The sequence below is a fragment of the Talpa occidentalis genome, unplaced genomic scaffold (genome assembly GCF_014898055.3).
Source record: "Talpa occidentalis isolate TD23 unplaced genomic scaffold, MPIMG_talOcc4v2.1 talOcc4.7, whole genome shotgun sequence".
Taxonomy (NCBI): domain Eukaryota; kingdom Metazoa; phylum Chordata; class Mammalia; order Eulipotyphla; family Talpidae; genus Talpa; species Talpa occidentalis.
Genome location: NW_023605083.1, coordinates 109,452,242 through 109,477,539, shown reverse-complemented (window position 1 = coordinate 109,477,539; position 25,298 = coordinate 109,452,242). Strand labels below are relative to the sequence as shown.

Genomic DNA, 25,298 nt, shown 5'->3' with positions numbered 1-25,298 from the left:
GGGAGAACTGGGCGAGAGGCCGTCTCGGTCTTCGATTGGTGGTGTGAGGGTTCCCCCCTCTTGTACGCCTTGACGGATTCTCCAACCCTCTTTTCATCGGCGAACCGACCCTGCAGGCCTGCTTGACCCGTACGGTGCCCTCAGCCCTAAAGATCGCCTGCCTGAGAAATAGAAAACCTGGATTAAATACTGGCTTTCCCTAGGCTGTAAGGGGAGTAAGGAATGGGGCTTTCTGCAGGACCCGGCTCTTGGCTCCTCCCATCCTCTCCCGGCTCGGGCGTCGAGGCAGGCAGCAGGTTGGAGGGTAGCCGCTGGGGGGCGCCGTGGCCCCGCGATAGCACCAACGCGACAAAAATGGTGAACGATTGACTCATTCTTTACCCTTAGCCTCCGTTCGGGAGTGGGCCGGAATGCTTTTAACAGCAGGCCCCAGCGCTAAGGTGTATTCCGTATCTCTGTTTAGAGAGGACTGAAAGTTTTACCACAGTTCGCTCTGGGAAGGCAGGAACCTTGCCTGTATTCACTGTTTTAAGTCAGAGTCTAGAACCTAGCAGATGTTTAATATTTGTGAAATGAATGTTGACCTGCTCCCAGACAATTATTGAACTGTATTCATTTCCAGAATTTACTATAGTGTTTGGTGATTACAAGGACTTCAGTATTTGTTCATGCTCTAGCACAGGTTTCCTAGAGTGAAGAGCTTAATTCTGCACATCCATTTCCCCAAGTCGGGAAACAGGAAGTCAGGAGACTGTATACAGCTAATACCATGTTTTCCCAAAGGCAGATATCAGATCCAAAGTGCTATAGAGTTGAAAGTATTGTATGTGGGAAAGATGAAGAGAGGTTCAAGCCTAGATAATACAGGCATGATTAATCTGGTGAGATGGAGAGGACAGGCTAGATTTGAGTGAGGGACTGAACCCTGTCATGGGAGGAGAAACTTTCCCCCCACTCTTCCTTCCCTACTAAAAGCCAGAAACCAGCGCCCTCCTCCAGCAGCATTTTAAAACTGGGTTCTAGGATCTTCTTGGTCTCCAGGAGATGGTAAAGATACAGTGACACCAGAAGCCACCTATATATTTGTTAGACTTTATTTCCTCTGAGTCTCTGGGGAGGCAGCAGGGATGTAAGGCGAAGTGGCAGTAGCTACTGGGGCCTGAGCAGAGCTGGTGCTGGGAGGGGCCGGCATGGGCAGGATGAACAAAATATTTAAATATCCAGGGCTGAAAGCCAGCTAATGGGTCTCCTTCATCTGTCTTTGGATTTTGTGTAGCATCTCCTGCATCCGCCGCAACTGGAACAGGCACATGTGTTAAAATAAGCCCTTTCTGTAAGTCCTATAATGTTAAGGAAGTGCCCCCAAGCTCTAATCCCTTGAGAAGGGCCTTGATAGCCCTAAGATATGATGGAGACCCTGGGTAGAACCAGTAATCCACCAAAGGGCCTAAATATGCACCAGGGCCAAGGGGCTTCCTATTTCCAAACCAGGAGATACCAAAGATGATCAAACAGGGGCCTTCTAGACTGTAAACCCTACTACCCCATACTGTTCTCACCTCCTCATCTTTCTCTCGGATCAGCCTCTCAGTTTCTGGATCTGTCCCTGGTGGGACAGCAGGGATAGGGAAGTCGGTACCACTCTCTCGAGTCAGTTTGCTGAGGGGAAGGGGAAAGGGAGGGGTGGTAAGGCCAGGGGGACCCCAGCACCTGCTTGGATTAAGCCCAGAGCCTATAGAACAAAGGAAGGGCTTGATCTCACCCAAGGTTATGCTTGGGATTCCACCACCACCACCACCACTGCCAGCTCTGTCCTGGCTTCTGACCATACTTGCGATTCCGTTCCTTCACCACCAGGCGGGTCATGCTCTGGATGCACTGTGCCCGGTAGTTCTCATAATGGGTCTCCCGAGTCACATCCTTCAGGTCCTGCATGTGAGTACGCACCAGCATTGTCCTCAGCTTCACAAAGTCGCAGTGCCCTGGGTTTTCCACTGCATAGTAAGGCTAGGAGTCAGCCAGGAGCACAGGTAGGGAGAGTCACTTAGGGCTACAAGATACCCCAGTCAGAAGCTCAGTGTTTTACCTTCCACGATGCCCCAGGGGTAGAGCCGGCCCCGAACTCGCCGCCCTCTGGCCTCTACCACAGTGTTGCTGCCAATTACAGCAAATGGGATGCTTTCCTGGAAGAAGTTAGGGGTGCTTGTCAGCACCCCCAATTCTCACTTGTTCATTTCCACCAGTATCTTTAATCTTCTCTACTTCAATCTAGGAAGCCAGGCTCTTCTCCCACCCCATAGCCCAGCCTCAAATAGAATTTTGCTTCCCTCTTCTGCCCAGAAGGAACAAGATAGGAGAGGGATGCCCTCGGGTGGCCCCACCTTTAGGGCTTGGTCCTGTAATTTGAAGTCCTCATCCTCATCAGAGTCACAGTCTGGGAACTGGTAGACCTTGATTCCAAAGAGCTCAATCTCCTCCCGGATCTGGCAAACACATGAGGGGCCCACAGTTCTGGGGACCCCATCCTTTCCAGAAGCCCATCTGCTCCCTTCCCTCCCTCCCCACTATGAGCTTCCCTCACTTTGCGTTTCTTGCGTTCCACTTCAGGAGGTGTCAGTGTATCCGCCTTAGCCAAGATCGGCACGATGTTGACCCGTTGATGCAGGGCCTTCATGAATTCAACATCCAGTGGCCGGAGCCTGGGGAACAGGAATCTGTGACTACGGGCTAGTGGCAGCCTGCCCCTGATGCTCTCGGCCTGCTCCCTTGGCAGCACCTGGTGGTGTCAGGAGCCTCAGGCTCAGACCATACCCGTGGCCGAAGGGCGAGATGAAGTACAGGCAGCAATGCACCCTGTTGTCTTGGATGTTCTTGCGGTTTAGGCCGCTCTCGTCTCGGAAATACTGCTCGAACTGCTGGTCAATGTATTCTGCTACAGGCTTCCAGCTGGGTCAGGGACAGACAAGCAGAGAAACTGGGAGTGGGGGCTGTCTGGTGAGCTCTGGGATGGCAGAGAAGTAGCCCGTACCCTGAGCAGTGTTTTCAAGACACTGTTATCCCCAACTTGCTTTACTATATCTTCAGCATGGGCCGGGGTGCATCACACCTGCCCTGATAAAAGCCAGACTATGTCTGATGAACAGAAAAGGGCCAGGGACCAAACAAAGCAATAAGTAGCAAAGTACAAGGGAACACCCTAGAAGCGAGGGCAGCCCTGAGTCAGGTTCCCAGCCTCGGGGCCTTTGTTCATGCGGCTCCACCCTCCTCAGACCTACTCCCATCCTTCAAGGCCATACTCAAAAACCATCTCTTCCGCAAGGGATTGACTATACTGAGGTCTAAAGCTCTTCCTTTCTCTTCACCACATAGTCAGGTAGGTAGGTAGGTAGGTAGGTAGGTAGGTAATCAATGAGACAGATTTGAAAACTGAGATTCTTATATATACATAGATCTTGAACACACTTTCATGTATATATATATATTTTAATTATCTATTTTAATCTTGGTGTCCTGATAATTGGACATTATGAGCATTATCACTCTCACTTTATACATGTAAAACCTAAATCCAGAACAGTGGGACTTAATCCAGATCAGTTTGGCCACCTGAGGCTATCTGATTGCTAGCTCCATATTTGCCACTACACTGCCTCATCTGTTTGCTAACTTTTTGCGTGATTGACACACATGTCAAAGAACAGCTGTCCCCCACTCCCAACTCACTGCCACTAGACAGTTAGCCTCTCGGGAACGAAGATCATACATACTTGTTCTGCAGCCCTTAAAATATCCAGCACAGACTACATACCTAGTATGTGCTCAATAGAGTCTTGCCAGTTGATTAAATGAGTACATATGAGAGCGAACTGTAAACTGTGAGGTGCCAACCAAATGCAAGTGTGGTGGTTATGAAAGGCAAGTAGATAGACTGAAAGGGGTGGGGAAGTGGTACTTGCCACAGTGGGAACCAGGTGCTGGTTGGTCTAGAGTTTCAGGGCAAGTCCAGTTTGCTGAGACATAGTCCCAGAACAGGAAGGGTGATGATGAATGACATGGAGGCTACCTCGATCCATCAAGAATATTAATGGAGAACATGTACCATGTAGTAGCACAATGCAGGGGCAAGAATGTCAAAGATGCCTTCCCACACACACAAGTCTTAGACTATGAAGATGAACCAGTATGCTGAGCTAAAAGTCACATGTTATCTGATAAACATGTAATGGGGGTTCAGAGCACAGAAAGGTATGTAAGGGTCTAATGTGAAGCAATTACCCAGGGTCAGCTTCATGGGCGTGCCACCCGTGCAGGGATTCTACACTTAGGGTCTTTGCTGTGAAGGTCTTAAAATTCTAATAATTTTAAATAAGGGGTTCCCCCATTTTTATTATGCATTGTCCTGTGGTTCTTATCTTAAAACTTTACGTGTAGGGGCCTCCCTGGCGGCACAGGTGGTTGAGCGCAGCACTGCGAAGCTGTCCGCAGCCTCTGCAGTGCCGGTTTGATCCCCGCTGGCCTTAGAGCAACCCACATGGCTAGCAGACCTTTTCTGTCTCACCCGCTGCTCCCCTCAACAGTGTATTTCATCAGTCTGCCTGTTCTGTTCCCCACTCTGTATCTGGTGAATCCTCTCACTCTCTGGATCACTGGCCTGTACCCCAGCTCTCGTATAAATAAAAAATAAATCTTTAAAAAAAAAAAAACTTTAAGTGTAATGGAAATAGCCTTTCTAGTTTTCTGTGTACATCTACCCAAATCATACTGGGTGATTTTCAGATCAACTGGGTGAGGTGGTAAAGGCTGTTATTTTTCAACTGAAGAAATAACACCGTCATTTGCTCAAGATCACATAGCTACTGAGTGCTGATTAAGGTTTGAATTTTAGTACCACTCTGCCCAACTTTTCTCCCTTCTTTATCATCTATTTTCCTCCTAGTCTACTCAACTTAGGTCGACCATAATCTAAACATCCCTCCAGTTCCTGAAGGGTAAAAGTCAGGGATAGCAAAGCCACCTTTTCTTTTGGCTGATCATGTGAGGGTCCCTGGAGTTCAAGCAAAGTTTAAGCAAACCCCTTTTTCCCTTTGTTGTTTCTTTCTTCCTATTCACCCCACCTGCCATATACTCATAACCCTTTAATAAGACACCCCTAACATGTTTTGGGTGAAAAGACAGGAAGGAGAGAAGATGACATTTATTGACCACTTACTATGAGTCAGGCCCTGTGGTATGTATTTTCATGTTCCCTTTTTTGATGCCCTTTGTTCTTATCTGCGTCCTCATCCCCAGAGCCAGAAGGAACAGTCGAGATTGTCTATTCCATCTATTCCAATGCTTTCCCTCTCACAGAGGAAACAGCTGTCCAGTAAGGGGGAGTGACAAGCTCAAGGTCACAAATCTCTTCCTCCTGGCAGTTCTGGAAATGTCTACGCCTATGTGTGCACCTGTATATGGAATAGGGGGTTGGAGGGATGAGGCTGTGCTTGGGCAGACATACCACTCTGTGTTGTTGACCGCATCCCCGAAACCTGGTGTGTCCACGATGGTGAGCCGGAGTCTCACTCCCTTCTCTTCTATGTCCACTGCGTGTTTAGTGATCTCCACCGTTTGTGTGATCCGCTCTGAAGAAGGGGGAAACTGAGGCCAGGGCAAGGGCAAGGACCTGCCCAGTCAGGACAAACCACCCACCCCGACCAGCTTTGCTGCCCAGACTGCCTCACTCATCCACACTGCCCCCCCCTTCTTGCCCCCAAGCTGCCTGGGGGCCTGTTCTCTGGGAACTAGCAAGGAGCACATTTCCCAACACAGGAAATGCCGGTGGCTGTTGGCTCTGGCCCCAGCCTCTTCTCTGCTCTCGGCTCTTTTCTTGGATTCCTGAAATCCTTTGGGGGTCAGAGACTCACTCAGAGAGTAGGATTCTGGTCCCTGCCTTGCTTCAGCACCCAAATCTTTAGGGAGCTGGCTGGTGGGCTGCCAGGCCAGATAGGCCTATGAAGAGATGCTGTCTGTCTAGGAAGCCACAGTTTCCTGCATGCTAGGGAGTCCCCACGCCCAGACTCTGAAGAAAGTTTGATTTCCCAAATCAAGTCTGCCTGCCTGCCTGCCCTCTTGTTCCTCTCCTTTCCTTACCTTCAGCACTGAGGAGTTTCCGGTCCCGGTACAGATCAGTGAGGAAGAGGCTGTTGACAAGGGTTGATTTCCCCAGGCCAGACTCTCCTGACAGGGGAGAGAGGACAGAGGCAACCAAATCAAAAGATAAATCTATAGCCTAGCAGCAACTCCACTAGACCAAGGTGGGCAGTGTGGGGTGGGGTGTGGTGGGGTGGGGTGGAGTGGGATGGAGGAGCTGCTTTCTTATCTAGTTGGGAAGAGAGTCACCAAACATTTAGAGCTGGAAGGAAATACAGAGAACAGTTTATCCAGCCATGTCATTTGAATGAGGCCTGGCAAGTGTGAGAGAGTGTCTGGGGTCATAAAGGGAAATACTAGGAAAGTATTGGTCAGGTGTTCTTTGCACAACTTCATTACCCTATATATGTAAACATTAAGACAACTAATGGCTCCTGGCTATTCTGCAAAAAGACACAGCCACTTGTTGCTTTTTCCTCCCCAAACCATATTCTCTTCCCACAAACATACCATCTCCACATAAAACACCTCCTGCCCAGTCCAGCCCAGTCCTGCCCCTGTTGTACCTGCCACCATGAGGGTAAAGTCAAAGCCTTTCTTCACGGACTTTCGGTGGACTTGATTGGGGAGAGTTGCAAAGCCCACGTACTCCTTGTCATCCTAGTGGGTTGAAGGCAGAGTGCATCAAGGTGAGAGGGATGGCCTCAGAACTCAACACCAGCTTCTCCCTCCCTCCTAGGCCTTGCCCCAGTCTTAGAGCTGCAGTGCCAAACTCCTTTGAGGCCCCATCTACCACCAGCAAGGCTCAGGCCCCTGCTGATAACATCAGTTTCCAATGTACCTGGGGACTGACACAGGTACCTGTGCATGCACGCATGCACACATGTGCACGCACACACACACACACGCACACCACTCAGGCTCTCTCTGTTCCCTCCCTGGGTCTTCTTGCACCAGGCTACTGAAAGGTAAAGGCAGGACTGAGGCTCTACCTCAGAGGAGTCATAAGGATCGAGCTTGCCCCATGGACTGCGGGGCCGGGCTGAAGGGCTGAGAGGGGCTGGGGCAGAGCTCTGCTGGTTGTCAGAGGACTGGGGCCACGAGGGGGGTCTGAACTCCAGGTCATCCTGGCAGAGGTCCGGGGCCTGGGGCCTTGGTTCCAGGATTTGGGGTCTGGACCCCCAGGTCTTGGCCTCTGGTTGGTGGCAGCTCTCGCTTCCTGGGAAATCCTTCACAAACTTGTTCAGTTCTGCATCATCGGTGTCCTCCAGGAAGTGCTTGATCTGGGGGTTGAGGATTCGGGGGGGTGTATGGGTAGGTGGGTGGAAGGGAAGAAAAAGGAGGAAGACAGGAGAAGGCAAGAGGGAAAGAGAGGAAAGCGCTGGGGTTAGAAGGGAAAGAAACTGCACTAGCAGTCAAGCTGGAGCAAGTGTTCGCCATCCCTCCCTCACCTACTCACTAGCCTCCTCAGTTCAAGATGTCAGGAGGGGCCCCAGGGTCCAGGAGCAGCCCTGAGCAGCCCCTAAAGTCCTGGCAACCACTCTTGGGAACTGAGTGGTTCTGGTCCTGATGCTCCCTCTCTACAGGGGCTTGTTGAGACTATTCTACCTAGGGGTCTGGTCAAGCTAGCTGGGGACTGCCCCAAAGGAAGTCAGACTGAATAAGGGGGAGCAGATAGGCATTAGAGCTGAGAGGAGAATGTGGCTCAGGCATCAGAGAAGGAGAGTCAGAATGGGGCAGGGGTTGGAGGGGAGTTGAGAAGGGGGAGGGAGTTCCAGACCCAGGTAAATTGAGAGTTAGCAGGGGCTCTGTGCCACCTGTCACTGCAGGTCAGTGAGCTCTGGGACTAAGGGGCAGACACTACTGGGAGTGCTCGCTGCCCAAAGCTCAGTATACCCTGACTCCCATTTATTCCAGACACTGAGTCACACCAGAGCCAGACCCTGGGTCTCAGGAGAGGAAGGTAAACCTGCCTATATTTGGGTAGAGGGGAGCTGGGAGGAACCAGATAAGGGAGGATGGAAGTACATTTGCTCTGGAAGAATTCAGGGAGGCTCAAAGGATGGCTGGGCCCCCAACTGCACAGGACAGAGGGAAGGACCCTTCAGCTGCACCTTGCCCCCTAGGCCTGGAACTAAACTTCAGGCAGCAGTGCAGAGAGGGTTTAGGGAGTAGGAAGCAGAGAATTGTTGGCTCTTCTGTAAATAACTGTTCCACCCTAATTCTAGCATAGAAGAGAGGCTGCTCACCCTCAGCTCTAAACCCTATAGCTTCTTCTCTCTTTCAAGGGCCAGCCCCCTTTGTGGAGTGCCTGGCAGTGCTGGGCTCAGCTCGGCCTCACAATACCCACGTGCCACCCCCAGACAATGGACAAGGCCTGGCATCATAGCTGACTCTCCCTCTGGGGATTGGTAGAGGAATGGCGGCTACCCCAATTCACTGTGGAATCCCAGCCAGCATTGAGGGGGAGATAAGATAGCCACAGTCTCCCAGCAGGTTCCTATTTTTTTTGCAGGGAAGGACTAGCACACTGCCAGGTTTCTGCCAGAGAGAAGGGATTAAGACAGGGAAGCTAGAGGGAAAAGTCCCCCTAAGAGTTATCAAGTCCCCACACCTGCTTATAATCATCTCCAGGGCTCACCTGGACGCGATGCAGCAAAAAAAAAAAAAGCCCTTTAGGGACTCCCTGGTGGCACAAGGGGTTAAGCACAACACTGTGAAGCTATCTGCAGTCAAAGCACCATGAGTTCGATCCTCAACCGGTCAGGAAGGTGACCCACATGGTGTAGCAGACCTCTCCTGTCTCACCCGCTGCTCCCCTCTGCAGTATATTTCAGTCAGTCTGCCTGTTCTGTTCCCCACTCTGTCTCTAGTGAATCCTCTCAGCCCCCATACCGCTGGCCTGTACCCCAGTTCTTGTATGCATATCTTTTAAAAAAAAAAAAGTCCTTTAGCCTGAAACTAGAACCAGTATTGCAGATTTAGTGACCAGAAGCTGTCCTGAGGCAAGCCTGACCTAACAGGCTTTTCTCACACATATTTGTGGGGTCCAGAGGGGTGATCATAATCCCAGTTTATGTTTGTTGTGCTAGCATAATGACTATGTCCTTTGCACTCACAAGTGTCCTAGCTTGGATGATTAATTATGTGGCAATGGAGAAGGGATGAAGCTGGAGGGGTGGGGACAACAGGTCTTGTTTTCTGGTAGCTAAAGAGTCTGGGAAATTCCAGGAAATCCTGCCTCTCTACACAACCCCATAGTGACCCAGCACTGATCTGGAGGTCAGGCTAAGTGTAGGAGAGAGAAAACTGTGCTCCGCCTAATTTCCCAGGGACATTAAGCAGAGGTTCAGCAAGAAGAAAAGGTGTTGATGGAGACCCCAAGCTCCCACCATCTCCCAGCAGAGCAACTAGGAACCCAGCACCATTCTCTCTGCCAGCCTTGGCTGCTCACAGCATGGAAAGGGCTCCAGGGCCTCTAGACAAGAAGTCAGGAAACCAGGGTTGTCACCTCCTGTCTATCCCTTCCTAGCCCATAGCTGGGCCAGTGACCAAATGATTTTCTGACTTTGAGCCTGATCCCAGCCAAAGCAGGGAGAAGACAGGTCACGTCCACCCACCTCCCAGAGCAGCACCTTACCCCAGCTTCAGTCCTGTCCTCAGGGACAGAACTGCCTTGCAATCGCAGTGGATGGTCCATGTCCCAAGCTTCAGACTCCCTGTCGGCAAGCCCTAGGTCTAATTTTATCTCCCAAAGTTCCTCACACACAGAAACAGTGTGGTCTTGGTGCTCTTGTTGTAATCCGGCTTCCTGGATTGCTCTTTTCCCTTTCTCTCTGACCCATGTCTCTGTCAGGGGCCAAAAAAGCCTGTGGAATGTCCTTCCCTGCACTCTCCCCCCCCCCCTTCCCTTGGCTCCCACCCTCCAAGGACAGCTCAGCTGCAGCAGGATCACTGGTTTCTCTGCAGTCCCCTCCTCCTCTGATTGGCTGCCCCATGACGCTGCCCGCTGCCTACCCTGGTGGGCACAGCACCAGCCTCCTGTCTGTCTGCAGCACAGGCTCTTCATCTACTTGGTCTCTCCTGTTAACTCCCAAGGACACTGAGGTCTAAGGGTTGTGGGCTGTCCCCAAGGTGACCTGGCCTATGAGCACATGGTGACAACCACCCAGAAGACTCCACTACCAAAGGATTCCAATCTTTCTTTCACCTTAACTTTAAGCAGTGCTGAAGAATGGTGGGATGTCTTCTAATCCCCTGGGAAAGGTTCTCATGGGAATGGCCTCACCTTTCTGCCAAAACAGAGAATCCCACTGTCTTCATAACCCTACACATAGATTTACCTGCAGAGAGCCCAGCCATAGAGGGACAGAGTTGACTCAGGTTATACCTGGCCTCTGACTCATGGGGACCTGTATCACTTCCATCACCACACTACTCCTAGACAGTCAGTGGGGGAGCAGCTAAGACTTGGTCTCTGAGGGGCAATGGTTTAGGACAATGGGAGGCTGACATCTCAGAGGCTTCAAAGCTGCCCATTAGGGGGCAGACAAATTGAGGTGTATGGCTGGAAGTGTGCAAATGGAGCACTTAACTGGGAGTCAGAAGGCCAGTATTTCTGGTTTGGCCAGAAACACTCTTTGTGATTGTGAAGAGTATCTTAATTGCGGGGACTTAAAGTCCAGTTGTGATAGCCCTTGTGTCCCAGGAAGGCTAAGGAGAGAAAGCACTCCAGATGACAGATACCTCAAACTGCATTGAATCTGAGGAGAGAAGGTGCATCTTAAGCCACAGGATGGTTGTTGATGTTGGCCTGTCATTCTTTTCCCATGCAAATTAAACCCCCCTGGGGCTCCTGGGCTGGGGAGCTCTCCCGCTGATCTCCAAAGCAGCTGGGATACTGCAGCTGGGTCACAGAGACCTGCATAGCAGGATAGAAGCCTGAGGCTGAGGACTCTGGTGGTGTTGGGATGTCTTTCACTAGAAAGGAGCAGGGTGGCCTCAGCCAAGTGGAAAGCACCAAGACCTCAGCTGAACTGAACTTAGTATGTGGCAGAAAAAGCCCCTCTTGGCCCCTGCTGGGTTTGGTACTGAAGAAAATCAGTGCCCCCCCAAGTCCACAGGCTTCCATCCCTGGAACAGTCTGTCCATCCCCATGTGGTGAGCAGGAGGGAGGCAGAAATAAAGGCAGGCATTGCTTGGCCTCTCCCAGGAATCTCCCTTTGGGGAAGGTCCAGGGTCACCAAGACTTCCTGGCCAAGACTTGGGTCTCTGCCTGGTCACAGCTTGAGAGACAAGAGCCCACAAAGTTGGCCTTTTCAGACCTGGAAGCTTCTGACTCCACGGGACCCAGGGGGTTCCCTTCTGGAGGCTGCCCACAGCCAACATCCTGCCCCACAGGCTGGTCACTGGTCTTCTGCTGTAAACAGCCTGTGCTTCCCAATGCAGAGGGCAAAGACCAGGGGGCTTCTAGACTGGAAGGAGAAGCCAGCGTGGGGCCCAGGGGCCCTAAAACGAGCACAGTGTGTTTGTGGCAGGGTCTGGCAACAATGGCAGAAGAACTGGCATTCTCATCACCAAACATCAAAACTTCCTACCTGGGGGCCTCCAGGGAGACTAGCTGCAGCCTGGGGATACTGTTTCTCCTTCCACTGCAGGCAGGTGGCAGGAATGAGTTCCCCCCCACCCCCACCACTGCAGAGGGACCTGGGGAGGGGGGAGGACTATAGGATGCAGCAGAAGGAAGCTTCTCTGTGCTTCCTGCCTCAGAGGCTTAAGGATCTAGCTGGGCAGGATGATGGGCTTGGCTTTCTTCTCTCAGGGGCCCCTGGGCGGAGGGCGCTGTGGCAGGGCTCAGAGGGTTGCTACTTGCCAGACTGTGGGAAAGAGGCCAAAGCCTCTCATCATCCCGCCTGGAGAGGCAGGCAGTCTTTGTGGGCCTCTGTGTTATTTTCCAAGGCAAGTTGCTGGCTCCCAAACCCCGGCTGGTGGATTAGGAGGGGTCACCCAGGTAACCCCCGACCCTGGCAAGGGCGGGACCCTTCTCCTCTGCTCATCGCTGACGCGCGCTCCCCGCACAACACGCGCGTCTCTTGACTAGGAGGGGCGCCACCCCTTTCCCCCGTCGGCACGGACCCACCCTTCGGTCCAAGAACTCGGGCAGCACCCCCGGGGTCGCCGCTCAGAGCGGAGGGAGAAACTTGCGAGCGGCGACGCAGCGCCGCCCGGCAGCAGCGCCCGCCCGTGCCCGCGGCCGGCGACAGCGTCCCCGGACCCGCACGGCCGGGGCCCCGGCGCCGCCGGTCCCCGCGGAGCCGCCCGGGAGCGGCGGGCCCTGCACGCCCCGGCCCTGCCCCGCCACCGGCCGCCTTACCATGGCTGCAGCCCGAGCCGGCAGGCTCCACCTGGACAGCGCCCGAGCAACCCGCCGCGCGAGCTGCGCGCCGACCTCGCCTCACCGCCGGCCCCCGCCCGCCGCCCCGAGTGCGGACCGGTCGGGGGCGGGGCCCAGGGGCGGGGCGGGGCGAGTCGACCCCGGGGCGGGGCCTGCACCTCCAGGGAGCCGGCCGCGGGGGCTCTGGGCCCGTGCAGCCGGCGACCCCCGGAGGCGCAGGGTGCAGAGAGACGCCCAACGCAGGGCTGCACGGGACACCTAGTTCTTCCTTCCCAGCCCCTAGAGATGCCCCTTTAGGCGGCGCAGCACCACGGGGGCTTGAGCCTGTCCCCCTAAAAAGGAATGGCCCACCTGGCACTCCCGGGAGGAGATGCCCTTGGAAAGAGAGGAAGGGGGTTGTCCCACAAGTTGGAGAGAAACCATTAGTTACCTCCGAGATTCCGCCAGGTTTTCGGGAAGTGAATACGGCTGGTGTCCAAGTTACTGACCCCCTACTAATGTCCCAAGTTACTGATTGCCCATACCCCCACCACACCTTCCAAGATGGAATGTCAGACATTGTCCACCTCCACCCAAGCTGTGAAGGAGAGACAGGAACCTAGATTAAAGATTAAAGAGGATTTACCGCATAAATTATCCAGGGATCATCTGGAAGGGTGGGAGAGGTTGAGCGGTTTTTACCTGACAGTGGAGCCTCAGCCTGGAGCTGAGGAAAGTGTGGAGGATCTCAAGGAGAGGCCAGCCCAGGAATAATCCAAGCCATGCTGGGCAAACAGGAAGATGCTGTGGGGGCAGATGCCCCCCACCAGCTCTAGAGGCATTAGAGGTTCAGAGGGTTAGCAGGCGCCTGGAGCCTGTAGATGCTTAGGGGGTGGGGATTTGGTGGGGGATTTCCTGAGCTAATACAGGGCTGAGCTGGTCAGCTTTCTGTGGGAGTTTCCAGAAGCATGCCACTCTCTGACTCCCAAGAGCCCTTCCATAATGGCAGGCCAAATACTTTGGACAAAGCAGGCATGGTCCTCTCTATTGGTAAACACACCAGAGGCCTACCTATTGTTTCAGCCAAATGTGTCCAATTAGAACTCAGCAAAAGGAGGGGGAATGGCAGGTCTGGGAATGGCAGGTGAGATCAAGCTCAGAAAACATGGGGCTACTGTTAGGGATGGTATTGGATATTTGGCCCTAGTGGACTGGAAGATGGAAGGGACATCCTTACTTAAAGAAATTGGGATGTTCATGAGCCACCAAGTTAGGGAGAACCCTTTCTACGTGGGTGACCTTGGGCAACTCACTTCACCTCTCTGTGCCTCAGTTTCTACACCTGAAAATGAGGGGTTTAAATTAAGATAGGAATCAGCCGTTTGGCTCTGATGAGAGGAGACCTCTGAAGATATAGAGAGGTCCCCCCTGAAAAGGTCTGGCACAGATCACATTTGAAACTATACTCCGGAAGACAAGAACACAACAGAGTTTCCTTAGAGAGAAACCAATGACTGTTGGAAGACTGCAGAAGCAGCAGCAGCTGCTGCCATCAGACCCAAACATCAAACTCAGGCTACACAAAGCCCCACTGTTGAGAACTTGCTACAGGCTACTGGTACTCATGAAGGCCTCATAGGAATTCCTTTTGGGTGCTTCCACTGGCAGTCTGCATAACCCGGGCTGGGGGTGCTGGGCCCAGGGAAGAAAGGCTAGCAGGAAGACAGAATGACAGGCCCCATCAGAAAGCCTTTCCACAATCATAACATCCCCCCAATCCCGGCTGCAGTCCAAGAGTGGACACAGACATGTCTTAGAAGGCAGCCTAGCTAGCCCGTCCTCAGCTGTGGCTGGGATCCCAGCTCTGCTCTGGCACCTGCTGCCCAGGCCCCAGGGAGCCCTGTGTCCTGGGGCACATTAGTGCCAGCCTGCTTTAGAAGAAATAAGCCCTCAAGAGAGGACTGAGAACATGGACCTCAAGAATCTTAGGATCCTGATGGTCACAGTCCCTATTGCATCACCGGCCCAACATAAGGCATGCTGGGTGAAATAAAAACTAAAGACAGACTAAACTATTTCACCTGCAGAAGCCTTACACGCTAACTCTACAGCCTTAAGGGGTCTCTGAGAGAACTAGCCCTGGATATAAGTCCCCATGCCAGCTTTGATGGTTATCTCACTGCCCAAAAGCCCCTTCCCTCCCTGGGCTTCTGTTTGGACTCCCTCCAACTCCAGCTCTCACCTGCTGTATTGGAGGGAGTCTCTGATATCTGATCAGAGAGAGGACTGAGATACAGCAGCCTGTATAAGCCTGACCACTGAGCACAGTTCCCCGCCTCTAGCTGGGAGGCCAATGCTGCCTCAGTGCCCCTTGGGTCTTGCAGCTCTGGCTTGCCCTTGAAACTCAACATTCCACCAGGCATTTATGTTCCTGAATAGAGTACAATCTCCCTGAGCACTGCTGGGGAGACTTGAACCAAGTCTCTGGGGAGTAGTTGCGTAGCGTGGCCCAGTAGGTGACTTCTGGAAAACTCAATCAGCAACCACAGCTCAGTTTACTTCCTGGGATCCCTCAGATGGCTAAGCTCAGATGGCTAAGGTCAGGCCAACACAGTCTGTATAGTGAAACTTCTGATCCCTCTATAGGATCTTTCTCTGGGGCTTGAGGTTGAATGGCACAAAAGGATGTTGCCAGGGCACAAGTTCAAATCCAAGAATAAAGAGATTACCATTGCAAATTGGGATTTCAGATCTGCATGACTAGCAAAGGTCACTTTTTATCTCTAGGTAGCAGAGTTTCCCTTAAGTAGCATAGGAACTAGCTGTCCCACCCTTCTCCCAGAAGGGAGGAGTCACTGATGATAGAGTCAGAGAGCCCTGGTGGGGCCAAGGGGCTATCACTGGCTGTCTCTCGAGGGAATCTTAGCTAGTCTGTGCAGAGGCAAGAAACCAAAATACCCTAAGTTGCACTCCTCCCACTATTGCTCCAGTATCCCATGATCCCAGAGCAGGCATAAGATGTAGGTAGCAAGGTCAGGCAGCACTGGTTTCCTGGCACCTGCTGAACAGCTGCAGTGAGGGGGCAGTTCTGGAGCTGGCAGGGTAATGGAACCAGTTAGAGGGTCTTTCATGCAGCAGGGCAGGGCACAGGAGTCAAGTATGGAAAGGACTGACATCCCTCCCAAAGGCATGAATCACTGGATGCCGGGCCCTCTTCATGAGTACCCCTGATCTCCCAGCCTATGCATGAACACATCCCATGGCCAAAAATTCAAGGACTCCACCACTGCCCTTCAGTCTTTGAGCAGAGACGGGCCACCCTGGTGGCGCAAGAGGTTAAACACCGCACTATGAAGCAATCCGCAGCCTCTCCAGCATGAGTTCGATGCCTGGCCAGCCAGGAAGCAACCCATGTGGCGTAGCAGACCTCTCCTGACTTGCCCGCTGCTCCCCTCAGCAGTGTACTTCAGTCAATCTGCCTGTTCTGTTCCCCACTCTGTCTCTGGTGAATCCTCTCAACCCCCGCATCTCTGGCCTATACCCCAGCTCTTTTATGCATAAAAAAATAAATCTAAAAAAAAAAAGTCAGTCTTTGAGCAGAGAGTTATCAGGGTCTGCATTTCACTGAGCCAAAATTTGCCTCCCCCTTGCCTTTCCTGTAACTCCAAGTGCTTCTATGCTACAAGTTTTGCTGACTCATTTCACTGGACTTTGCTTTGTCCTGTGATCTAGAAACCCTTTCAAGTGACCCATCTGTATACTTTTTTTTTCTTTCCCAAATCAACCACTAACCCCTCAAGGACAAGCAGTTATGTTTTGTTTTAACCTCTACTTACTTCATGTTATATCATCTGCCTGGCTGACCAGGCTTCTTCCCCCAGGAAGTGTCTGATAAATATGGATTGATTGGAAAGATCCATTGATTAATTTTTTTCCTCTAATTTTGGAGCACAGACAAGCCTCAAGGCTCCAGGCTTGACTGACCCATAATTGACTGCCCTTCATTCTGGCTGCTTGCCAGCTCACACCTGCCTCCCAGCCTCCCAGTTCACATGCAAAGACAGAGATAACAGGGCATAACAGATGTTACCCTCACTGAAACCTTTCCTTTCACAATTTTTGAAATCTAAAGGTGCTGTTGAAATATTAAGAAGTTTATTTTCCAGTAGCTACAGAGAAATTTCTACACCACATATAAATTGCTAGGGCAAGATGCCTCTAAAGTGCTCCAGCTCTGGTGGGAATGCAAAATGGTTCAACCACTATGAAAAGCTGTGTGGAGGTTCCTCAAACTACTAAAAATGGAGCGACCATATGACCCAGAAATTCCACTCCTAGGAATCTACCCAAACAACACAAAAACATTAATTCAAAATGATACCTGCATCCCTATGTTTATTGCAGCACTATTTACAATAAGTAAGATATGGAAACAACCCAAACGCCCAAAAATTAGATGACTGGAACAAGAAGATGTGGTATACACACACACACACACACACATATACATAATAGAATATTATTCAGTAATCAAAAAAGATAAATTCATGCCATTCACAGCAACTTGGATAGAACTGGAAGGGATTATGCTCAGTGAGATAAGACAGAAGGAAAAAGAAAACTATCAGATGGTTTCACTGGGCATTGGGGATCCCTATATTCTGATCCCAAATAAGGGATCAAGAAAAATAATAATAACAATAATAAATTAAAAAACAAAAGTAACAGGCAACCATAAATCACAGACATTCTGCAGGGGGAGGGAGAGGAAGCAAAACATGGGAGGGAAGAGCACAAGGAACTGTGGTGATGGTGCACAGGTGAACTGGTGGTGAGAATTTTACAGAGAATATACCTGAGAGGAGAAAGCAAACATTGTACAAAAATGAACAACTAGGGGCCTCCCTGGTGGTGCAAGGGGTTAAGTCTCAGCACTACGAAACTACCCACAGCCACTGCAGCATGAGTTGGATCCCCGGTTAGGGAGCTACTCACATGGCGCAGCAGACCTCTCCTGACTCACTGGCTGCTCCCCTCAGCAGTGTATTTCAGTTGCTCTGTCTGTTCTGCTTCCCATTCTGTCTCTGGTGAATCCTCCTACTCCCCCACCCCACCTCTGGCCTACACCCCAGCTCTTATATGCATAAATAAAATAAACCTTTAAAAAATGAATAATTATGTAAAATATGTATTAATTAATTTAAACAAAAAAGTGCTCCCAGCTTTGATGAACAAGCTCTGAGCCTGTTTCTTCATCTATGAAATAGGGAGGGAAAAAGTCCACCTGCTATGAAGAGTCACTAAGGTAACAGACTTAATATGTTATAGTCACCAATCAACTGTCAACTATGACTATTTCAAATGCCGTCCCTCCAAATGATTAGCCATGTGCACATATAAAGGGTATAGAAGGATGGGAGAAGAGTCTTAGACTAAAGTGACACTGGAATGGTCGTGCTCCACCAACTGTGGAACCAGCTCCTCCAGAGAGACACCACTCCGTCTTTAGAAAACAGGTTTTAGTTCGCACTTACTGACTTGGATTCTAAAAACCCAGCCCTTGTGGAGACTCCTGGAGCTAAATGACTTTGCTGTGGTTGGTGGGTGTGCCAAGAAAACTACTCTGGTGGGTCCAGTCCTCCCACCTACAGTGTCAGAGTCTGAGCTGCTCTCTGGATGACATTCCATTTTCCTCCTCCAGGCCTTCCTCAGCCCCCAGTGTGCAGCTGTCTCTTGTATGTCCCTTCGTGGCAGCTGGACCAGAGGCAGCTGAGCAGAAGAAAGTGAAGGGGCATGGTCATTTCTGTCACTCAGGACAGACTTCCTTTGGCTGAGCAGCTGTCAGGTGACTTCTGTGTTTCAGATTTGCTTCCTCATCCAAGGGTGCACCTGCCCTTTTGAAGCAAGGCTCCCTAAGCTACCCAGGCTCACTGTTTATCCCGTTACTTGAAAAAACTATCATTTCAAACACCACTAAACTACTTTGACAGGAGGACTGAATGGGTTCCACACAGAGAACAGGTACCTTCTGGAAATAAAACTCAGTTCTACCATCAAGCCTGAGTGTAAGAGCAATTTTCTGCCCCCATCTCGCAGGCAGAGGGAGACCTGCCCAGGTCTCACAGTAAAAGCAGGACACTGTCCACCACCCTGGGCTTCTAGTGGCTCTGGATGAGGCGTACCATGCCACAGCCTATCCTAGGAATGTGGGGACCAAGTGCCTAGGCTAAGGGGGTTCCCAGGACTCAGGAATATTAATGCTAAAACCAACACTGTCACAGGCAAACCCTGATGAGGAGATGGTCAACCTAGCCTGTCCCCAAAATAGCAAATCTGGGCCAGAGGACACCAGTCTCCCATCCTGCTCTGGATTTGGTTGCCCATGATTTTCCTGCCCATCTGACAGGAAAAGATGCTGGGTATTGAGGGCCACGCTGCTATGAAAAGCCTCCCAGTGCTCTGCCCCATTTTCAACTGCTTTGATCCATTCTTTCAACAGTTTCCTTTCCTCTCAACTATGAGCTTCTGCACAAGAGAAAATGAGGGGAGTAGGACAGATGGTTCTAGGGTTCCCTTCAGACAACCCATATTCAGGGATGCTGTTAACATCCCCATGAATGGCAGAGAATCCCCATGTTCTATCTAGGCTCTGGATTTTTCTCTGTCAAGGGAGACTATTTTGAGCAAAACTTCCCTGTGGCTCAAGAACTATCAGAAGACTGGCCATATCATCCCCTAGGGACTCAGTGACATGTCAGCCGAAAGAGAGAGGTCTGTCTGAGGTATCACTGAGATGGCCTCCGCTGGTTCCTGGCCTGTTTTCCAGAGTTGGTTTCTTGCATAATTGATAGATATAGCGGGAAGTGAGCCAAGCAGGCTGTCCCTTGTCCCCCGACAGCCTGAGAAGTCACATCCAAGGGCAAGTAGGTTAGGTGCCTTGAGGACACAGGATCTTAGAGCTAGGGCAGCCCCCACAACCATCAAAAGCTGCTTTATTCAAGGACTCCCCCAGGACTGTGTGAGAAGGCAGGCTTACTGACCCAACAGAGCACCCCCCCAGGACCTTCCTGTTGAACTTCTGCTCGTTCTGATACCCAAAAAAAAAAAAAGCCATCAGGAATGTTTCCCTTAGTTAAGCATAACCTCCTCTGGGGAGACGCCAACCCCTAATGTCCCAATCCAAGGATGAGAAGCATCTGTCTACCCTGCTCCTTGAACAAAAGGGCACCAGGGGCTGATTGGGAGAAGACCAACACTTAGGGAGAGAGTTGGGCTAATTCAGTCTCCACACCCAGTTCTATGGAAGCAGAACTCATGAAGCTCAACAACAAACATGCTGCTGTTCTTGTCAGGCACCAAGGCAGGCCACGAGAGAACTCCTGCCAGGAATGGAATCTAGAACAGATTCTACATGTAGTCAGCTATTCTCAGATCAGAGGAATCAGATGCTTTGAACACCAAGGCCACAGAGTCTCCATCTTGTGGACCCACAGTGGGCCATGCAGCCGAGATACGCTGGGGAAGAGCTAGCCCTCTCACACTTGGCTAGGAGAGTATCTGGCCCGCCTCTACACCACCCCACTTCCAGAGAGCCCAAGAAGATAAGTAGGCCCAGCTGCCTGTGAGGCTTCTCTTCACAGCTTCTGGGGAGAAGCTCGGCTACTGAACAGGGCTGGAGAGCTGCAATTATTGAGACAGGATAAGAGCTATTTTGGGAAGGAGCCGTCCTGCTGCCAAGGCTTTGACTTCCTAAACTAAAACAAGATGCACAAAGAAAGGGGGTGAGGGTTGGGGAGGACCAGGAGGATTGTGCTCAGTCAAGGGGATATAGTAACCCCTTCTCAAAGGTACAGATTTATATGAAGGGGTGAGCAAGATGGGGGCTATTAAGATACCCCTGGGCTTTGAGGAGGGCTTGAACAACCCCCTCCACCAACCTCTTGCTGACTCTCTCCTAAGACCCTCCAAGAGCATTTATTCAGTGTGTTTCAGTTATTTAGATGTTTGAGCACAGACTTTTTTATATTGTTGTTTAAATGTTTCCTGTCCATATCTTATCTCCCTATCCAGATGGTAAATTTCTCAAGGCCAAAGAATGTGTGTACTGTGAAGCTTCAATACTCTCCCTAGTAGTGCCCAGCACAGTGCTGGGCATCTGAATAAAAACTGTTTATAGAAGGAAGGGAGAGAGGGAGGGAGGAAGGAAGGAAGAGAGAAAGGGAGGAGGGAGATGATTTACTGTCCTGCATGGAGTTAATCTCTAAAAGTAGCTGTTCCCACCCACAGCTGAACCTAGGGCACAGGGCTGGAGAAGAAGGCATGGCAGAGGGGGTGGCAGCCACATTTCTGGCACCTCCTCTTCAGCTGTTCCATTATCTGAGCTGAGACTGTCCCGCCTGCCCCCTCTTAGGTTTTCCATCTGTAGTCAACTGTCCATCCTGGGCTAGGCCGTGGATGGGACCCACAAGAGGCTGCATGAAGCTTTGTGTGAAAGAGAGATGGCCAGTGAATGAATGGAGGCAGTAAGGGCTTGGACTATCTTATCAAACTTGGGCCAAGAGGAACGAAAATACTTATGGGAACTATGCACTGTGAAATCAGGACACTCTGCCAAATTCAGGACAGGGCTGCTGAGAGCAGAGTTCACCTTGTGCCTTTCCAAGCTGAGAACTCAAATAGTGTGTAACCCAGAAAATTGTCCCCTTTCTGGAGTGCCCTAGGCTGGAGAAGGGAGAGCCAAGTGGGGACCAATCCAGTTCTCCAGACAGCCTTCCCACAGAACACTTGCAGGATACAGCCTCTGCCAAAAGGTCTCTACCCTTTCTCTCCAGGGCTGCAACCAGCTCAGAGAGCACCTTAATGTAAATCTCTCTCCTCCACACACCCAACTCCTGCCAACAAGCTGCCCCACAGGTGCGTGACCTGGAAAGTACAGGCTAGATCTCAGCCCACACTTGCCCTCCCTGCCCATTGCCCTTGTGCAGGGAACAGTCTGCCCAACCATTGGGAACAGCTCTGTCTCCCTCCCCCCATATCTGCTGCCATCACAGGGTAAGAGAGAGACTTAGGGGGAGTCCAGGAAGGCTGGAAGGGGCATTCTTACCTCCTCATCTGTTATAATGGAGACGTACGAGCCGGGCATTCCCAGGGGGCAGCAAGTGGAATTCAGAGAGTGCCAACAGGAGGGGAAAAAGAGAATTTTACTGAAGGTATCTAGTGAACTTAGGCATAACCTAGCCCAAATTCCATGCTAGTGCAAGTGGCTCAAAATGCAGCAAGCAGTTACTGAGTGCTCACTGCGGCCAGGCACCACGCTAAGTGATTTTCATATCATAGCTTGGTTAGTCTTCACAAGAACCATAAGAGGAAGCCATATTCCCATTAATAGATGGGCAAACTAATGATTGAAGAGGTAAAATAACTTACCCAAAGTCACAGTCAGAAAACAGTGGACACAGGGCTCAAATCCGATAACATGACTCGAGTGCATACCTACAAAACCTCTACTTTGTAAAGCTTTGCTCCCTCGGAAAAGCAGGGCTGCTCTTTGCTATCCATCACTTGGAGGGCACTTGCTTGTTGGGACTGGATGACATCCCAGGGTTCATCTCCTCCCTAGAAACTTCATGATCCAGAGCCCTGGACTCCTTCATATTATAGGGCTGGGGCATATTTTGAGTCACAACACTCAAAGCAGGAACTCCTTGCATTAAGATTCACTATATCAAGGCAGGCTACCAATTTCCCTCCCACCAGAGAGATCAAGAATGCAAAGGCAGTGGGGGGTTGGGGGAGTCAACAGGCCCTGGAGATACTTAAGGATTCTAAAGTTGACTGTAGGACCCACTGATGGTCTCTAGGCAGAGGCCCATGCATCCTTGCAGACCCTGCTTGGGCAACTGGGATGGGGCCTTGAGGAGGGTGAGAGTAACAAATGAAGGGACCCCTCTACCTGAATTAGTGTGGGGTCAGCCTTGAGTAAGACTGTGAAAGAGGTAGTTTGCTTTGGTGGTTTTTTGTCATTGGATTGATTTTTTTTTTATCATTTTATTGATAAGCACAGCTAAGCTGAAGGCCATGGGCTTAAACTGTTCTTCAATGCAGAAGTGATTACTTCCCACAAAGAAAAAGGGTGTGGGCAGGAGAGAATTTAAAAACACTCTTGAAAATGAAAACTCTTCCAATTTTCAAAGAAAAAACTAATGGCAAGTTAGGCAACATGAGAAACTCCTCTGCTCCTTCAAGTCTGAACCCCAGGATGCACGGTCCTAATGGTCCCAGCTCTGTAGAGAGAGACACCCTCCCACCTGTCCTCCTGCCCCCCAGAACCCCACATTGGACCCACAGGAGGGAAAAGAACAGACCTTTAAGCCACCAGATGACACGGTTGTACATTTCCTCAGAGACATCTGTAAGTTAAGAGATTGTTGCTTTTTTTTCTCTCTGTGGGATATATTTCAGCTACCTAACATCTTAACATCTCCCTTTCTAGCTCCACATTTCTCCACCCAAAGATGTTCTCAGCCCGCTCCTCTCTAAGTAGCTCCTCCAGTTTAGGACTAAAATGTCACATTCCCACTTTCCCTCTCCCTGATTTTACACCTTTCTTGGAAATCTAAGCCCAAATCCCCTACACCTCACCTTCTCAACTTCATTGCCAGAATATTTGAACCAGAGGACCCTTCTCCCTGAATAGCCCTTACCATCCCTCACCCCAGCTGGGTTCTTCATCTCCACTCTAGGGAAGCAGCTTCCCACTCTGCAAATCACTCTCTACTACCTTCCATGGAAAGATTAAGCAGCGTTGCCTGGAAGAATCAATGCCTGATGCCGGCCCAAGCATGGTCATCGATGTCATTAGCTTGGAGCTCAGAGAAGCTGGCAGGGAAGGAATGGAGCAATGGGCTCAAGGGTGGGACTAGCTTTGGCACTGGCAGGAGGGCAGCTCTGAGGCCTTGAATGAAGAAGGGGGCCTTTCCTGCCAACCCCAACATCTCCCACCTCACTAAATCGGGGCTGCACCTGGGCAGTCTGCTTCTTCACATACCCAAGAAGAAAGCACTAAACCTTTGAATAGGCTGTTTGGAGGTGCGCTTGGCAGCCTGTGGCACTTCCCTCATTGGCACCCGGCTACGAGACTCCTTTGGTGGTGGTGATGGCGGTGGCGTTGCTGGTGCTGGTGGTGGTGATGGACTTGCCTTCTCTTTCTGGAACATCAGATCCTCGCAGCAAGGATCTGAGTCCGTTTCACAGAAGTACAAAAAAGGGTCTAAGGGAGGATAGTACTTATAATCATAATCAGGTGTTGTCGGCCGGCTTTGGGGTGTTTCAGCTTCAGGATTGAGTAAGGCCCACCATGAGGAGTCAGGCCCATATCTAGGTAAAGAGCGAGGGGGTAAGGGTCTTGGGGTCAGTTCCAGTTCTGCTTGGACGGGGGTTTTTTGGGAGGGTCCTGGAGATGTGGAGACAATTTCTGGGGCTCTTTGAGTGGGCTGTTTATAGAGGGGCTCCATAGTGACACCCATGGAAAATTTGGGGGGGCTCCCCAACATTGCTCGAGATGTCACACGGTGAGTTGATTGTACTGACTGTGCCCCTGGGGAGATGGTGACCCTGCGACCAGCCTCAGAGTCTCGGACTGAGGACTTCATACTGGAGTCCAATTCTGATGATACAAAGAACTTTGAGGAGGACTTGGTTTCACCGTGGACAGGATACTTCTGGGTAGACTCAGGCTCTGGACGCACTCGGTGTCCACCATCCAGATCTTTAAGGACGGACAGTCTGAGAGATGAGTCCAACTTTATATTCCTCTGAAAGTTCTTAGGTTCTATGTAAGATGAGCCAGCATGACTCATTTCAGACTCCTGGCCGAGGGTCCTTTTGCGGGCTGTCCGAGAGTCTGCAAAAATTTTGCTGCTGCCCTGTCGTGGGCTAGAGAGTACCCTTGAAGATCTGATCTCAGCAGCAGTCAAGTTTTTTCGGAAGGGTTCAGTCTGAACTGCTTCGTCCTTTGGGTGAACCAAAGGTCTGCGGGGAACTCTCACCCCTTGTGGGTACTGGACCTTGGAGGGTGGGTTTTCTTCTTGTAAGAATTGTAAGTTATCCTTCTGGTCCATGAAACTCAACCGGCGAGAGGACTTAACATCTGGGGTTGATGGGGAGCGGGTGTTGTCACGCCATAACTTGCTCTCACCCCCTCTTCGTATTCCTTCATCTCTGGCTGGACTAATATTCCGCTGCACATGCACAGGCTGGGGAGATGCTGTCTGAACCTGCTGGCTCCTTCGATGAGGTGAGGCATAGCGAATTCCATCGCTTTTTGATCGGGTCTCAGTTCCTCGAGAGATGGGTATGCCAGAGAGGCCCGGTCCTGACGGTGGGGAGAAAGATCGAGAGTCTGATGTCGAATGAGTAGTGCCAGGATACATGGCTTCTGATTTTCGATGGGGTGTAGGGCTCACAGAACTTCGGTGGGTTGAGGTAACAGAGAACCCGTGTCCCCGCTGAGGGATTGTGCTAGGAATCTCAGACCCTCTGTGTGCTGAAACTACCTTGGATCCACTTTTATTTGTCTTGACCATCTGAAACATTGTGTTCCTCTGGGGAGATCCCATATTTTACTGGCTGGCTTGTATTTAGGGTCTTAATGAAGCCTGAATATCTACCCTCAGTTTTAAAAGCCGCTGTTCTTGCACTCCCACAAAAATGGCCGTTGTTCTAAGAGTATTTAAAATAGTCCCCTTAGTTACCTGCCTGGTGATGTCATAAAGGGAGTATTAGGAGCTTCCTTCCT

The 25,298-nt window shown here is 51.0% G+C and overlaps 2 protein-coding genes across 10 annotated transcripts; both read right to left on the bottom strand.

The window, feature by feature from the left end:
- Positions 1–1,069: 1,069 nt before the first annotated feature.
- LOC119232815 (septin-4) lies at positions 1,070–25,271 on the bottom strand. Of its 9 annotated transcripts, none has more exons than XM_054689721.1 (13): positions 25,255–25,271; positions 22,867–22,911; positions 7,122–7,412; positions 6,696–6,789; positions 6,130–6,216; positions 5,498–5,621; positions 2,812–2,946; positions 2,582–2,699; positions 2,382–2,483; positions 2,087–2,183; positions 1,832–1,994; positions 1,560–1,659; positions 1,070–1,297 (listed from the first exon to the last, which is right to left on the bottom strand). In XM_054689721.1, the coding sequence occupies exons 2-13, from the start codon at positions 22,909–22,911 to the stop codon at positions 1,238–1,240; spliced, it is 1,416 nt and encodes a 471-aa protein (XP_054545696.1). In that variant the 5' UTR covers positions 25,255–25,271; the 3' UTR covers positions 1,070–1,237. The 9 variants fall into 9 exon arrangements, with proteins under 9 accessions (XP_054545696.1, XP_037351007.1, XP_037351006.1 ...); XM_037495110.1 differs by lacking the exon at positions 25,255–25,271 and adding an exon at positions 23,570–23,602; XM_037495109.1 differs by lacking the exon at positions 25,255–25,271 and adding an exon at positions 23,550–23,582.
- LOC129144923 (serine/arginine repetitive matrix protein 1-like) lies at positions 21,795–25,231 on the bottom strand. The gene is made up of 3 exons (XM_054689720.1): positions 23,550–25,231; positions 22,867–22,911; positions 21,795–21,994 (listed from the first exon to the last, which is right to left on the bottom strand). The coding sequence occupies exons 1-3, from the start codon at positions 25,117–25,119 to the stop codon at positions 21,900–21,902; spliced, it is 1,710 nt and encodes a 569-aa protein (XP_054545695.1). The 5' UTR covers positions 25,120–25,231; the 3' UTR covers positions 21,795–21,899.
- Positions 25,272–25,298: the final 27 nt, after the last annotated feature.